Below are 17490 nucleotides of genomic sequence, written 5' to 3'. Positions count from 1 at the left end.
CTTCTCCAATAGATGACAGAGAGAATCTCAAAGGTCAATTATGACTGTTGAGATTTGTAACAGATCAAGACCTGCATGTTCAGATTTCTCATCAAATCTCAACCTTCTGCAATACAATCAAAATATGGGGGATGAGAGGGATGGAGAAAGGCAAAGAACTATCTTAATAAACACGGTATATGATAAATGACTATAATATTATAAAAACTTTCAACAAACAATACTTAACTCACTTTGCTATTACTTGGGATAACAGCTGTATTTAGTTTGCTGACAACTATCAAAGCATATTTATATTTATTATAAAAATTTATAAATGAGATATATAAATTTTTATTATCATTTATGTTTTAGTTCCTTTTGATTTCCAATACATATTTGTAATCTGACCATGTAGAGTATGTTAGAAGTGAGGCACTTGTATTTTTCTGATATAACATGTCAATTACTCAAGATTAATAATGAAGTCAAATGTTTTCATATTAACAAGCACACTTGAAATATAGAAGAATTAGTTCTGACAGAAATTCAAAATTAAGAAAGCCAGGAGAAAGAATACATGGAGACACTATCCTCTGTCAGAGGTAGTGAATCCAAAAGACCCTAGTCTTACTAACTGGATTGTTTTATCATCCTCTACAACTTATGCTTTCTCTATTTGCCAACACTAATTATTTCAGTACTTTATAACTGCACCCCCCCCATTGTTACTGAGCAAGATAGGGAAACCAATACATGCATAAAATATTAAATAATGAAATACTGTTAGAATATTTGAGAGTAAGAACAGGACCCTACAGGGCCTTTCTGGAACAGACCCCTCCCTCAAATCCTCTGCCGAAGTACCCAGATAATAGTATCTGATGCACATTTCCTGAGTCATTTCACAAATGCTAAGTTGGAGAAGACTCTTGAGAGTCCCTTGGACAGCAAGGAGATCAAACCAGTCCATCCTAAAGGAAATCAGTCCTGAGTATTCATTGGAAAGACTGATGATGAAGCTGGAACCCCAATACTTTGGCCACCTGATGTGAAGAACTGACTTCTTGGAAAAGACCCTGGTGCTGGGAAAGACTGAAGGCAGGAGGAGAAGGGGACGACAGAGGATGAGATGGTTGGATGGCATCACCGACTCGATGGACATGAGTTTGAGCAAGCTTTGGGAGTTCATAATGGAAAGGGAAGCCTGGCATGCTGCAGTCCACGGGGTCACAAAGTGTCAGACACGACTGAGCAACTGAACTGAAGAACAGGACTGATTGATAACCATGCCCTTTATAGAACTTGATATATCCATTTGATTAGTTGAAAGAGTAGAGGAAATTATGTGTATATTTAGGGGAAAAAGTTCTAAGCAGAGAAACTGAGAAGTACCAAGACCCTGAGGCTGGAACTTGCCTGATATGCTCAAGGAACAATAAAGTATCTGCATCTACAGTATCTTAGGAAATACACAATAATTAAGCATCAATGAGAGAGATAAGGCCATAAATTTATAACATTTCAAGCATCTTTAATTTCAGTTGCCCTGATTTGCTAGAGTAAACAACCTTTACTTTTCTAAGACTGAGAAGCCTTTAATTTTATAAAAGAAGTCTCTTTTTAAAGTGCCTTTATGTGTCATTCACTGAAAAGTGATCATGTTAAAATGCATTATTCTTTCTTTTCTCCTTTACTATCAAAATCAGTTCTTGTTTAAAATAAGCAAACTTACATATTTCAACATAAGAACATACAACAAAGTAAACACGTCAATAGGTGATTTATACTGAAGTAAAAATTAAACCTTTATTACTGAACTGGTTCAGAGTATCCCAAGGAAATGGGAACCTGAAAGATTAACACTTAGAAATATAGTAGAGTTCTTGAACTTTAGAAATAAAGAAATAACTCTTTGGGTGGCCAGAAACAAAGATTAAGTCATTATAATGAGGAAAAAACCAATTAGACCGCCTCATACTATTGCATATTCAATTCTAGAAGACAAAAGAGCTACCTTTTAGGTCTCCTGAGATGCTCAAGGAAAGGAAGTTGAACCCAATGATTTTTATACCCATCAAAGAGTTCTTTAAATATAAAGGTTACAAACATACAAAAACTAGAAAACTACTGTTAGTAAGTCTTCCCTGGTGGCTCAGATGGTAAAGCGTCTGCCTACAATGTGGGAGACCCTGGTCTGATCCCTGGGTGGGGAAGATCCCCTGGAGAAGGAAATGGCAACCCACTACAGTACTCTAGCCTGGAAAATCGCATGGATGGAGAAGCCTGGTAGGCTACAGTCCATGGGGTTGCAAAGAGTCGGACAGGACTGAGTGACTTCACTTTCACTGTTTAGGAATGATTTCTGAGAAAATTACTGTAAGACTGACTTTAACCAACCAATAACTTGAACAACTATGGCAACAGCAAGCACTGTTGGTGAACAATTAAGACTAAACTAGAGACTGGCTTAACAAGATATACCATAAATGCTGCACATCCTAACAATATAACTAATAAAAGTTGGGAGGAAAAAATGACCAAAAAGGGCTAGCAGTACAATAAATTCACTGACTACCTCATCCACATTACTCTACTCAACAAAAGTAGAATACATATTCAATTGCACATGGAATACTTATCAAGATAGACCATACACTGAGCCATAAGAAAAGTCTCAATATATTTACATGATTCAAGTCACACAAAGTATGTTCTCAACCACAATGAAATTAGAAATCAGAAACAGAAAGACCCCTGGAAAACTGTTAGAGATTGGGAACTAAATAACAAACTTTTCAGTAACATATAGATCAGAGAAAACAAAAGGGCAAATTAGAAAGTGTTTTGGACAAAACAAAAAATAAAACACAACATGTCAATTTGTGGGATGTTGTTAGTGGTACTTAAGGGGAAATGTTATAGCACTAAATGGCTGGGAAAGATTGAGGGTGAGAGGAGAAGGGGATGACAGAGGATGAGATGATTGGATGGCATCACTGACTCAATGGACATGAATTTGAGCAAACTCCAGGAGTTGATGATGGACAGGGAGGCGTGCCGTGGTGCAGTCCCTGGGGTCACAAAGAGTCGGACATGACTGAGAGACTGAACTGAACTGAACTGACTCTATGAGAAGAGAAGAAAGGTCTTAAATCAATAATCTCAATCTTCCACTATAAGAAACTAGGAAAAGGGCAAATAAAATCAAAGTAAGCAGACAAACAGGAAGGAGAAAGGTCAAAGTGGAAATCAATGAAATAAAAACAAAGGGAAAAATAAAGTAAAATTAATAACTTGAGACAATCAATGAAACTGATAAAATTAATAAACCTTTGGCCAGACTGATCAGGAAAAGAGAGAAGATATAAATTGCCAATATCAGAAAAGAGAGAAATAGCATTACCACAGATTCTATAGACATTGAAATAATAAGCAAATGTTATGAACAATTTTATCCCCATTAAATGTGACAACTTAAATGAAATGAACACATTCTATGAAAGACACAAATGATCAAGTTTTCTCAAGAAGAAATGGATAACCTAAATAGCCCTATGTCTATCAAAAAAACTGAAATTGTTTTAAAAAAAATTCCAATAAAGAAAAATCCTGACTAGGTGGCTACATCAATGAACTTTATCAAATATTAAAGGAAGAAATACGCCAATTTTATACAAACTTTTCCAAAAACCGATGAGTAGGGAAAACGTCCCAACTTACCATATACAGTCAGCATTACTCTGAAACTAGACAAAGGTTTTATAACATTACACACGAACATACTGTTTATTCTTGTTGTTTAGTTGCTAAATCGTGACCAACTCTTTTGCAGCCCCATGGACTGCAGTTCTCCAGGCTCCGCTGTCCATGGGACTTCCCGTGTAAGAACACTGGAGTGGGTTGCCATTTCCTTCTCCAGGGGATCTTCCCAACCCAAGGATCAAACCTGGGTCCCCTGCACTGGCAGGTAGATTCTTTACTGCTGAGTCACCAGGGAAGCCCATATCGTTTATTAAAAATTAGTAAACTTAATTTTTAAAACTCCTACTAGAATGTATCTTTTTTCATTATTTCATCTTGGTAAGAAACTTCAATCTTATTATCTGGGTTTTTGTCAAGTTCAGGGAAATAGTATTAAATTATATTTTATAGCTTCATTGTCTTACCTCTATTCTCTTTCTAGAACTTCTAGTGCTGTCTCCCATGACTTTTTTCATTTATTTTGTGTTTTTCTGTCTTTTTGTTCTAGACTCGAGGGGACAAGAATCAGAAAGATACAGGTTCTAATGGCTAGCTATTATAACCTGAAGAGGTCTCAGATTAACTTTTCTGTGAATAGTTGTTATGTTACCAGAGACAGTCTACTGTAACATTTTTAAAAAATTCTGCTACAATTGCTTCTGCTTCAAGTAATGAAGCAGAAAGTAATTCAAGGTAATTCAAGCAAACTCTCCCATTGCAGAAAACTAAGAACACTTCTAAAACAAAAATCAGAAAACAAGCATGATAATGACTAGCAGTAATCAGGCTGGAAACCAGCTGGGAACCCAGAAACAAGCAAAGCACGGGAGATTTTTGTCCTAAGACCGCTCTCCTAAACAGAAGATGTAACTGAAAGGCAAAGGCATGTTTTGCCAAGAGTCAAAATCTAGAGCCTGCCAAGGGTGAAGAGTCTAGTAATCAGCATCAACTAGGACCCTACAGGGCTGCACCCTAGCATGAGGGGTCAATCAGAATTAAAACGGCCCTCCAATTACTCTGCAGTTTGCCTCTGAATCACTTGAGAGGACCAGAAAAATCACAACCCTCAGAACATGGATGGACTAAAGTGGTCACTCTAGGTACCTGAGAGAAGCAAATAAAAATTCTCTGGAGAAAGATAACATTATCATAGGCCTCATGCAATTTAGTAATAGAACCTTATAAAAATTCATTACTAAAATTACATAAACTAAGTACGGAATACTTTTTAAAATAAACCTAATAGTTTCTTCATACCACAGTGATAACTAAAAGCATCCAAAAATTTTTAAATTCCCTCTATTGTTTGTATAAATTTGGGGGCATTCAGAAATATAAACAAGAATTTATAAATACGGAACACATCAACTTTCTGTAGTTTGACTATGTCGTCAAAACACATTATGCATTTTGAGACATCTTTTCTTTTAATCCCTCAATATTACATATGAGCAAACTTTAAAATGTACTTGCCATGTTTTAAAAACTAAACAGCAATGATCTTATTTTTCAGTGTGGTCTATTTTAGCATAGAAGGGACCACACCCTACACAAGAGCATGCAACATTTCAGAAATAAGCAAAAACAGAAAACGCACCCATTCTGCAATTTAAGCACAGAGTTATAAAACATATACACGTTACTCAATATTCTATCTTGTTTACCATTTAACTGAGCTCATGTCCTAAAACTTATTTTCCTTTCCTAGAAGTGGAAATAAAAAATGATTTTAAAATACTATCTTTTAGAAGTTTTACCACTTCAACAATGCTGAATTTTAATACTTTAACTTTATTTATTGAAATAGATTTTAATGTCCAAGTAGCTAGAAATAATATTAACAGTATCTTCTTTCTTTTTTCATACCAATAGTATCTGGGAGGTCTAACAATTCATTGTGCTGCAAGTCAAGGTTGGTTATCTGTGTGCAGTTTCCAATCTCCTTTGGAAGGTGTTCAAGTTGATTGTGAGCTACATCCAGCGTAATGAGGTTACATAATTCACCTGTAAATTGATCAACATAAAAATGTAAGAATTTCTGGGAGATAAAACATTTTATATCATAACTATATTTTTTCTCACAAAGTAAAAGTTAAACAAAATCTGAAACTCTTCTTTGAAAATGGCATCTTACAAATACTGAACTATGTTGTACACCTGAAGCTAATATATGGTTTTATGTCAATTATACCTAAAGAAAAAAAGAAAATGACATCTGATAACATTAACATGTTGACTGTAAATCATTATCAACCAATATTATATATTTTTAATTAACAAATTTAACCACATTTACATTTGTACATTCTATACTTCAAAAAGAGCTAATTTTTAAATCAAATTCAAAATAATATCAGATAGATCTTAATTTAAGGGTCACCTTACCTCAAAATATATATGCTTTCAAATATGCATGTGTTCTAATGTTATATAAATATGTAAAGAGAGAGTCAGAAATCAAAAACTGCTTCTTAATATTACTCCAAAAGGATACATATTTTTCTCCTCATTCTGTTTGAAAGGACTGTATGGGCAATTTAGATTATTCTTAACGTTTTTCTGTCTTCAAAAACTTATTTATAACAGCTCGATTGGCTCTCTCATGATTTTTCCTTTTTTGGGGGGGGTGAAGTTGGAAATACTGAGCAAGTAAATGTGGGAGTTGGACTGTGAAGAAGGCTGAGCGCTGAAGAATTGATGCTTTGAATTGTGGTGTTGGAGAAGACTCTTGAGAGTCCCTTGGACTGCAAGGAGATCCAACCAGTCCATTCTAAAGGAGATAAGCCCTGGGTGTTCTTTGGAAGGAATGATGCTAAAGCTGAAACTCCGTACTTTGGCCACCTCATGCGAAGAGTTGACTCATTGGAAAAGACTCTGATGCTGGGAGGGATTGGGGGCAGGAGGAGAAGGGGACAACTGAGGATGAGATGGCTGGATGGCATCACTGACTCGGTGGACGTGAGTCTGAGTGAACTCCGGGAGTTGGTGATGCACAGGGAGGCCTGGCGTGCTGCGATTCATGGGGTCGCAAAGAGTCGGACACGACTGAGCGACTGAACTGAACTGCTGCTAAGTCGCTTCAGTTGTGTCCGACTCTGTGCGACCCCATAGACGGCAGCCTGCCAGGCTCCCCCGTTCCTGGGATTCTCCAGGCAAGAACATTGGAGTGGGTTGCCATTTCCTTCTCCAGTGCATGAAAGTGAAAAGTGAAAGTGAAGTCGCTCGGTTGTGTCCGACTCTTCGCGACCCCATGGACTGCAGCCTACCAGGCTCCTCCGTCCATGGGGTTTTCCAGGCAAGAGTACTGGAGTGGGGTGCCATTGCCTTCTCTGGAACTGAACTAAAGAGAAGTAAATAAAGTGCATAAAACTAAAAAATGGGTGTAAGGCATATTACTGTCACATCCTAAGCAACAAAGAAAAAACAGATTAACTAGATTTCAAAATTGAAAACTTATGTGTATAAAGGACACTATCAAGAGAATGAAAAGGCAACCCATAGAATAGGGGGAAATACTGACAAATCATGTATCTGGGAAGGGATTAACAGCCCAAGTGTATAAGGAGCTTCCATAATTCAACAGCAACCAAAAAAACCAATTTAAAAGTGGGTAAAGAAACTGAACATTTTCCCAAAGATATGCAAATGAACAATAAACACATGAAAGCTGTTCAACATCACTAATCATTTAAAAATGTAAATCAGTTACATGAGGTACTACTTTACACCCCTGAAGATGGCTGTAAACAAAAGCAAACAACAAAACAAAACAATGTTGGCAAGGATATGGAAAAATTGGAATCCTTGTGCTTTACCCCCAGGAGTCCCACTGCAGGTTCTCAGAGTGAAGATAAAAGTCCCCTCCTATTCTCACCTAGGCATATCATATTCAAAATCATATACAGAAAATCAAAGATAAAATTTTGAAAGACAGAGGCCGGGGAGGCAGGGGGAACTTTACCTATATAGGAACAAGGTAAATACACTGGACTTCTCTTCAGTAATGATGCAGGCAAGAAGAAAATGGAATGGAATACTTACAAAGTGATGAGAGAAAAAAAAAACACCAACCTAAAAGTTTGTACCCAATGAAATTATCCTTCAAAGTAAAGGAGAAATAAAGACCTCCTTAGATAAACAGAAATGAGGGAATCTGTCACCAGTATACCTGTCTTTCAAGAAATATTAAAATAAGTTCTTCAGAAAGAAGGAAAATGATGTAAGTCAGAAACTTAGCTCTACACAGAGAAAAGAACAATAGAGAAGGAATAAGATAAAATAAAATCTTTTATATTCTTAAACTCTTAATTGATCTAACAGATAACAGTTTCTTAAAAGTATGAAGAGCAACAATATACTGGGTAACTATACATTAAGGATAAATGAAATGAATGACAGCAGTGTTATAAGGGACAGGAGAGAAGAACTGGGAATATTCTGTTATAAGCAACCACACTGAGTGGTATAGTGTTATTTGATGGTGGACTTATATTAGCTGTAAATTTACGCCACAAACTCCAGGGCAATCACAAACATACATATATACAAGCAAAAAATAATAATAATAATACAAGTATAAATGATATGCTAAGGAGAGAAAAAATGAAATAATACAAAATGCTCAATTAAACCCAGATAATGCAGAAAAATTATTTAAGACAAAAAAAAAAAAGAGAACAAGTTATAGAAAACAGCTCCAAATATGGCTGATATCAATCCAACTAAATCAATAAACGCTTTTAATATGAAAGTGAATGCAAGACAGAGACTATCAGAGGGGACTTAAGAAATAAGACCCTGCCCCCCAGCCCCACTAAACAGTACAGTCTTTTAAAACCTACTTTACAGACACAGGTGGATTAAGAATAAAGGGATAGATAAATACAATGTTAATGTTAATCAAAAGAGAGCTGAAATATTTACACAAATTTCAGACAAAGCCAACTTCAAAGCAAGGAAAATTATCAGAGATACAGAAAGCATTACATAATGATAAACAGAACAATTCTCTAATAAAAAAGAAAAAAAGCCTTTAAGTGTAAGCAGCTGTTTATCTCCTCCGCATATTGTGTAGTACCTAGTACACAGCACTATGTTAACTGAAAGAATAAATGATAACGGGGGAAAATAAAATTTAGATGCTAATACTCTTCATGCCACAAGTAACAAATGTTTTCTGTATTTGCCACAACTTTTCTAGTAATACTCAAAGTTGTTTCAATTCCTATGAAAGGAACTCCTACTACTTTCAAGGAAGATGCACAAATTCAAGTATATGAGAGTCCCAGCACATAAATAAAGCAAGTTGAGAGGAGACTGGCTAACTATAGCTTATATGAAACAGATATGATTCAACTCAGCTCAATGACTGCTATATTACAGGACTCCTCAAACTCAATACTGAAATATTTTAGACCAGATAATTCTTTGCTGTAGAAAGGTGTCCTGTGCATCAGCAGCATGCCTCGTCTTTTTAGCCAAAAGATGCCAAGAGCACCTCCCCACCAGTCATGACAATCATCTAGACATTAACAAATGTCCTTTGTTGTGTAACATTGCCAAAACTGCCCCAGGCTATCACTGCAATGTTGCGATGAGAAATACTATCAATCCTCAAATGAATGCATTCACTCAAATACTGTCCAATCCTCACACCTTTCAAAAAAAACCTAGAAATTTATATTTTCATATAAAATCTAATGTTCAAATACTAACAACTAATTTTTAGGTTAAAACAAAACAAAACACTGCGTTATCAAACATATCTGTGGACTTTTTTTTTTTTTTTTTTACAGTATTCAGGATACCAGTTTGATACCCATGAACACAGAAGCAGATGAATTACCAGTATCTTATGACAGGAACTTACATATGACTATCTAACATTAAACTAAAAAATAACTTTTTAAAATGCAGAATATAATTACTTTGATTCAAATTAAGTTAAATCCTTTTTGATTTATGTAAATCACCATTCATATGATAACTGAATTATTTTGAGCATATATTCTCTCCAGAAAATCATCCTCTAACAATACAACACTGCAACATCAGGAAATCATGTTAACTCTGATACATTAAGGAGAGTGTCATCTACTAATACTTTTTTCTCACAATCTAGTGATTATGGTTTTGAAAATGCTTAAAACTCAGGAAATATTTAATTTTTTAACAGCATCAGCACACAAAAATAACCTGATTTTTAAGTTTGATCTGTTAGTCCATGAACTACAATAAACTCATGAGTAAATTATATATATTGCTGAGTTAAATTTGAAACTTATTTTTAGATTTTCCCCAAAACCCATGTATACATTTTAAGACATGAAAAACATTTTCCCTTTGGAACTGAATTTTTTTCAGTCCAATGAAAAAGATCTAAAAAACTTCAGGGACGTTTATAATAAAAGACAGCTTCCAGGAAAATCTAAAATATTTTCAAAACTAATCCAAAATGTCCTATTAAATGTACAAAACATTTTTAGTGTGGGGGAAAAAAAGAAGCTTAAGATCTCTCTTCTTTAGAGCAACACTCATAACTGCTCAAGCTTTTTTTCTTCATATGCAAATAGTCAGAAACATCTGACAATTCTGAATATATGATAAACTCTGCACTAGTCAATACTGTGCCAGGATAAGACCTTGTGTTACAATTCAGAAAAGACAGGATATTAAATATTGAAGGAGTTCATAAAATACTTTCATACTATTTATTATTTCTATATTATGTCCAGTTATCTAGTACTTCTAAACATTTATTTTACTATATATGATCCAAATTGCCGGGAGCCAGCATGGGGAATCCCGCCCATGGCAAACGTCATGAGGAAGAGGGCCTGGCAAAAAGCAAAGGCCGAGATCAGGCTTCAGGGGTACCCCTGGATTTTCCTGAGCATCTACCCCAAAAACCAGAGTCTGCCTGCTTTATTGTACTATGCTCTCCACTCTTCTGACATAACAGGGGGCTATCCCTGACCACCTTTCTCTGGAAAGAGTTAACTTAGCACCCCAGTTAACAGTCTCCTACACATAAAAGGAGTGTCTCAGCTCAAACCCCTCTGATGGAGGGGGAGGGGGAGGGGGGGAGGGGAGGGGAGGGGGAGGGGGGAGGGGGAGGGAGAGAGAAGAGGCACGCAGCTTAAAGCATCTTAAAGATACAGAGCCTTTTCTAAAAAGCTAAAAATTATGCTGGTGATGGGTTTTCATTGTTGAGTCAATGACTGCTGCCAGGCCTCCATATTCTTTATCTTTTAGGCACCTGGAGGATATTAATCAATGTAATTGGGATATAGAAAAAGGAATATAGTAGTTTTGATGTTAGCAATACTAGACTTTTGAGTTAGTGAACTTTCTCTGTTATAAATCACTGTACTCCTCTTTCCTTGTTATAAATTGTTGTGTCCTTGCTATATAAGAATGTAACCTTAATTAGTGCTTTCTGAGAGTGTCACCAGACTTTAGTAAGAACAACACTTTTAAGGCAAATAAGTTTTCTGGTTGACAGACCCTTATCAGAAAAGGGCCATAAAATGTTAATAGGCCACCTGGCCAGAAGATGATGTAAATCACCTAAGACTTGTGTATACAGCTAGGTATACAGAGAGAAAGCCTGGTCTCCATAAGAGTCAGGGCTGCTGACGCTGCATAACTTTGTATTATCCATTGATCTCTACGTACAACCAAAAGTATAAAAAGCTTTCCCAGACAATAAAGGATGGACCAGTTTCTCAGACCAGCTTCTTGAACAGGTTTTCTTGGAAATCTGGCTCCCCCCGTGTAGACTCTCTCTCTTTCTCCCTCTCCCTCCCTCTCCTTTGCAGGCTGATCCCTTCCAACACAGAGGCTCACCTAGTCTATTTATTTGCCCTGGCCTCTAAGACCCACCTGAGAGGGAGCCCAAGGCGGGGCACCCTCCGATATTCAAGCGGGCGCCCGGGCGCCGGTAGCCTAACATAGAACGGTGCAAGTTCCTTGCTTGGAACTTTACTGGTTTTCCACGTAAACCAAGTTATTCAGCATCTTTTCTCCACTAATTTTCCTACTACATTATTCTTTCCTAATCTCTCTGTATATTTCTAAATAAATAAGTTTCTCTTCGCCAACTCCATTCCCGCTTCGAATTCCCTGGATCCACCAGGGCTGGACCCCGGCATCAAATATTACTTTAAAAATATAAATTCATTTCAGACGGTTCTAAAGAATAATAATCAATATCTTAACAGTGACTTGTCTCTGGCTAAGTTTAAGAGTGGTTTTTCTTTTCTACTTTATAGATTTGTATTTTGTGATTTTTCAATGTTCTTGTACATCTTTTAATCTAAAGAGGAAAGTGGAGAGGGGGACAGATTCAAGACATAAAATGAGCAGTCTCTCCTACACTATACATGAAGAGCAGTTTTCAAACCATAAATAGAAGTTTCCTGGCTGCGGAGCAAATGTACCTTTTAGTGAAAATGAATGCACCATGTTATCATATTGATGACACCAGCCATTAATAAGAAACATTTTATGACTCACATTCCATATTTACTAAGCAATTTTTTAAAATTTGACTTCCTACAGAGAGAACATAGACTTCATTGATTCACCCTACAAATGTTTATTAAGCACCTACTGTGTGTTAGACACTATTCTAGGAATTGAAGACACAATCGGAAAAAAGAGGGACAAGGCAAGAAAAAAGTTTTCTGCCCTCAGCGAACTTGTATTTTAATACGGAAAAATAAACAATATATATAACCAAGGTGAGGGTATAAGGAGAAAAGGAAAGATATACCAATTTGAATGCAGAGTACCAAAGAACAGCAAGGAGAGATAAGAAAGCCTTCCTCAGCAACCAATGAAAAGAAATAAAGGAAAACAACAGAATGGGAAAGACTAGAGATCTCTTCAAGAAAATTAAGAGATACCAAGGGAGCATTTCATGCAAAGATGGGCTCAATAAAGGGCAGAAATGGTAGGGACCTAATAGAAGCAGAAGATATTAAGAAGAGGTGGCAAGAATACACAGAAGAACTGTACAAAAAAGATCTTCACGACCCAGATAATCACAATAGTGTGATCACTCACACTCAGCTAGAGCCAGACATCCTGGAATGTGAAGTCAATTGGGCCTTAGGAAGCATCACTACAAACAAAGCTAGCGTAGGTGATGGAATTCCAGTTGAGCTATTTCAAATCTTGAAAGATGATGCTGTGAAAGTGCTGCACTCAATATGTCGGCAAATTTGGAAAACTCAGCAGTGGCCACAGGACTGGAAAAGGTCAATTTTCATTCCAGTCTCAAAGAAAGGCAATGCCAAAGAATGCTCAAACTACCACACAATTGCACTCATCTCACACACTAGTAAAGTAATGCTCAAAATTCTCCAACCAGGCTTCAGCAATACGTTAACCGTGGACTTCTAGATGTTCAAGTTGGTTTTAGAAAAGGCAGAGGAACCAGAGATCAAATTGCCAACATCCGCTGGATCATCGAAAGAGCAAGACAGTTCCAGAAAAACATCTATTACTGCTTTATTGACTATGTCAAAGCCTTTGACTGTGTGGATCACCACAAACTGTGGAAAATTCTGAAAGAGATGGGAATACCAGACCACCTGTCCTGCCTCTTGAGAATCCTGCATGCCGGTCAGGAAGCCCCAGTTAGAACTGGACATGGAACAACAGACTGGTTCCAAATAGGAAAAGGAGTACATCAAGGCTGTATATTGTCACCCTGCTTATTTAACTTATATGTAGAGTGCATCATGAGAAACACTGGGCTGGAAGAAGCACAAGCTAGAATCAAGATTGCTGGGAGAATTATCAATAACCTCAGATATGCAGATGATACCACCCTTATGGCAGAAAGTGAAAAACTAAAGAGCCTCTTGATGAAAGTAAAAGAGGAGAGTGAAGAAGTCGGCTTAAAGCTCAAGACTCAGAAAACGAAGATCATGGCATCTGGTCCCATCACTTCATGGGAAATAGATGGGGAAACAGTAGAAACAGTGGCTGACTTTATTTTTTGGAGCTCCAAAATCACTGCAGATGGTGATTGCAGCCATGAAATTAAAAGACGCTTACTCCTTGGAAGAAAAGTTATGACCAACCTAGACAGCATATTAAAAAGCAGAGACATTACTTTGTCAACAAAGGTTCATCTAGTGTCAAGGCTATGGTGTATCCAGTGGTCATGTATGGATGTAAGAGTTGGACTATAAAACAGCTGAGCACAGAAGAATTGATGGTTTTGAACTGTGGTGTTGGAGAAGACTCTTGAGAGTCCCTTGGACTGCAAGGAGATCCAACTAGTCAATCCTAAAGGAAATTGGTCCTAAATATTCATTGGGAGGACTGATATTGAAGCTGAAACTCCAATACTTTGGCCACCTGATGCGAAGAGCTGACTCATTGGAAAAGACCCTGATGCTGGGAAAGATTGAGGGCAGGAGGAGAAGGGGACAACAGAGGATGAGATGGTTGGATGGCATCACCGACTTAATGGACAAGTTTGGGGGAACTCCAGGAACTGGTGATGGACAGGAAGGCCTGGCGTGCTGTGGTTCATGGGGTTGCAAAGAGTGGGACACGACTGAACAACTGAAATGAACTGAACTGAGGATGTATAAAAGGTATAAAAGAAAATAAAGCAATGGAAAGAGTCTGATGGTGGGAAGGAGAGATCAGAGGTATTGACAGTAAGCAGAAAAGGAAAATAATCCCAATGGAGTAGCATTTGAATATACACACCTGAATAATGGAAGAGGAAAGAAACAATGGAAATATCTGGGGGAAGCTGAGTGAACAGCGAATACAAAGAATCTGAGGCAAGAAAGTAGATCAAAACCCAACAGAAAGCCGATGTAATTGGAATAATGAGTAACGAAGAAAGTGATAGATGAAGTAGTCCAGAGTCAGATTTATTTAGTCTTGTGGGCTAAGGTAGTAACTTCAACTTTGATTAAGGAAACAGTGGTGTCGGTATTAACAGTAGGGTTTTCTTTGTTTGTTGGAGCAATTTCAGGTTTACGGGAAAACTGCAAATTAAGTACAGAGTTCTTATATACCACCTTCCCCATGGTTTCCACTATTACTAACATCCAACATTGTGCATTACAGTTGATGAACCAACATTTAGAGATTATCAACTAAAAGTCCATATTTTACACTGACATCCATCCACTCTTTGTGTTGTCCAGTTCTGTAGATTCTGGTAAATGCATAATAGCCTGTACCCATGATTATATTATCATATATAAGTTTTACTGACCTAAAAATAAAAATCTTCAGTGTTTCACTACTCATTGATCTGACTCTCCTGTACTAGGGCCCCGGCAACTACTGATCTTTTACTTCTGCCTTTTCCAGAATGTTGTATAGTTAGAATCACACGATACACAGCTTTTCCAGATTAATTTCTTTCATTTAGAAATATGCATTTCGTTTACCACTGAACAATATTCCATTGTATGGGTATACCACTTTATTATTCACTTATTTATTGAAGCATATCTTGGTTACTTACAATTTTTAGCAATTATGAATAGAACAACTAAAAATATTTTGTGTACAGTTTTTTGCATGGACGTAAGAGAAGGCAATGGCACCCCACTCCAGTACTTTTGCCTGGAAAATCCCATGCACAGAGGAGCCTGGTAGGCTGCAGTCCACGGGGTCACTAAGTCGGGCACGACTGAGCAACTTCACTTTCACGTTTCACTTTCATGCACTGGAGAAGGAAATGGCAACCCACTCCAGTGTTCTTGCCTGGAGAATCCCAGGAATGGGGGAGCCTGGTGGGCGGCCATCTATGGGGTCGCACAGAGTCGGACACAGCAGTGACTTAGCAGCAAGTTTAACTCATTTGGGTAAAGATAAGCATGACTGATAGATTTTATGGTAAGACTGTGTTCAGCTTTGCAAGAAACTGCCACTGTCTTCCAAAGTGGCTGTACTCATTTGCATTCCAACAGTAATAAATGAAGTTTGCACCAGGATTTGCTATTGTCCAGCCCAAAACAATGGAATAAAATTGTGGTATATTCACACTGTGGAATATTACACAGTGGTGAAAAATAGTAACCTCTAACTACATATACCAGTATGATAGCTTAGTGAAGAACTGTAAACCTGTTTCTGTTGTTGTTGTTCAGTTGCTCAATTGTGTCCAACTCATTGTGACTCCATGGACTAGAGCATGCAGGCTTCCCTGTCCTTCACTATCTCCCAGAGTTTGTTCAAACTGTCCAGTGAGTCCATAATGCAATTCAACAATCTCATCCTCTCTCACCCCTTCTGCTCCTGTCCTTGATCTTTCCCAGCATCATGGTTTTTACCAATGAGTTGGCTCTTAACTTGGAGTTAAGATTAGAGTTAACTTGGAGTTAAGTTAATATTGGAGTTTCACTTCAGCATCAGTCCTTCCAATGAATATTCAGGGTTGACTTCCTGTAGGATTGGCAGGTTGAACTTCTTGCATTCCAAGGGACTCTGAAAAATCTTCTCCAGCATCACAATTTGAAAGCATCGATTCTTCGGTACTCAGCCTTCTTTACGGTTCAACTCTCACATCCATACATGACTACTGGCAAAACCATAGCTCTGACTCAGTTCAGTTGTGTCCGACTCTTTACAACCCCGTGGACTGAAGCACACCAGGCTTCCTTGTCCATCACCAACTCCTGGAGCTTGCTCAAACTCATGTCCATCGAGTCAGTGATGCCATCCACCCATCTCATCCTCTGTTGTCCCCTTCTCCTGCTGCCCTCAGTCTTTCCCACGATCAGGGGCTTTTCCAATGAGTCAGTTCTTTGCATCAGGTGGCCAGAGTAATGCAGCTTCAGCTTCAGTATTACTCTTCCAATGAATATTCAGGGTTGATTTCCTTTAGGATGGACTGGTTTGATCTCCTTGAAATCCAAGGGACTCTCAAGAGTCTTCTCCAACACCACAGTTCAAAACCATCAATTCTTCAGCACTCAGCTTTCTATACGGTCCAACTCTCACATCAATACATGACTAGTGGAAAAACAATAGCTTTGAAAATACAGACCTTTGTTGGGAAAGTAATCTCTCTGCTTTTTTAATATGCTGTCTAGGTTGGTCATAACTTTTCTTCCAAGAAGCAAGCATCTTTTAATTTCATGGCTTCAGACACCATCTGCAGTGGTTTTGGAGCCCCAAAATATTAAGTCTGTCACTGTTTCCATTGTTACCCTATCTATTTGCCATGAAGTTATGGGACCAGATGCCATGATCTTCATTTTCTGAATCTTGAGCTTTAAGCCAACTTTTTCACTCTCCTCTTTCACTTTCATCAAGAGGCTCTTTAGTTCTTCTTCACTTTCTGCCATAAGGTGGTGTCTTCTGCATATCTGAGGTTATGATACTTCTCCAGGAAATCTTGATTCCAGCTTGTGCTACAACCAGCCTTGCATTTCACATGATGTACTCTGCATTTAAGTTAAATAAGCAGGGTGACAATATATAGTCTTGATGTACTCCTTTCCCAATTTGAAACCAGTGTGTTGTTCCATGTCCAGTTCTAACTGTTGCTTCTTGGTCTGCATACAGATTACTCAGAAAGCAGGGGAGGTGGTCTGGTATTCCCATCTCTTTCAGAATTTTCCAGTTTGCTGTGATCTACATAGTCAAAGGCTCTAGTGTAGTCAATGAAGCAGAAGTAGATGCTTTTCTGGAATTCTTTTTTCTATGATCCAGGAGATGTTGGTAATTTGATCTCCGATTCCTCTGCCTTTTCTAACCCCAGCTTGTACATCTAAA

At 37.6% G+C, this 17490-nt stretch overlaps 1 protein-coding gene across 7 annotated transcripts in view; it reads right to left on the bottom strand.

Annotated features, from left to right (window-relative positions):
- The window catches only part of SHOC2 (SHOC2 leucine rich repeat scaffold protein), an 85164-nt gene that overhangs the window by 22041 nt on the left and 45633 nt on the right, over window positions 1-17490 (bottom strand). For all 7 annotated transcript variants that reach the window (XM_069567087.1, XM_069567086.1, XM_069567088.1 and 4 more), the window contains one exon: window positions 5590-5727. In XM_069567087.1, the coding sequence (XP_069423188.1) occupies window positions 5590-5727 (138 nt within the window). The remainder of the gene's footprint in view (window positions 1-5589; window positions 5728-17490) is intronic.

Source organism: Ovis canadensis, chromosome 22 (assembly GCF_042477335.2).
Source record: "Ovis canadensis isolate MfBH-ARS-UI-01 breed Bighorn chromosome 22, ARS-UI_OviCan_v2, whole genome shotgun sequence".
In the NCBI taxonomy this organism is placed as follows: Eukaryota; Metazoa; Chordata; class Mammalia; order Artiodactyla; family Bovidae; genus Ovis; species Ovis canadensis.
This window is presented reverse-complemented; position numbering and strand designations above follow the sequence as displayed.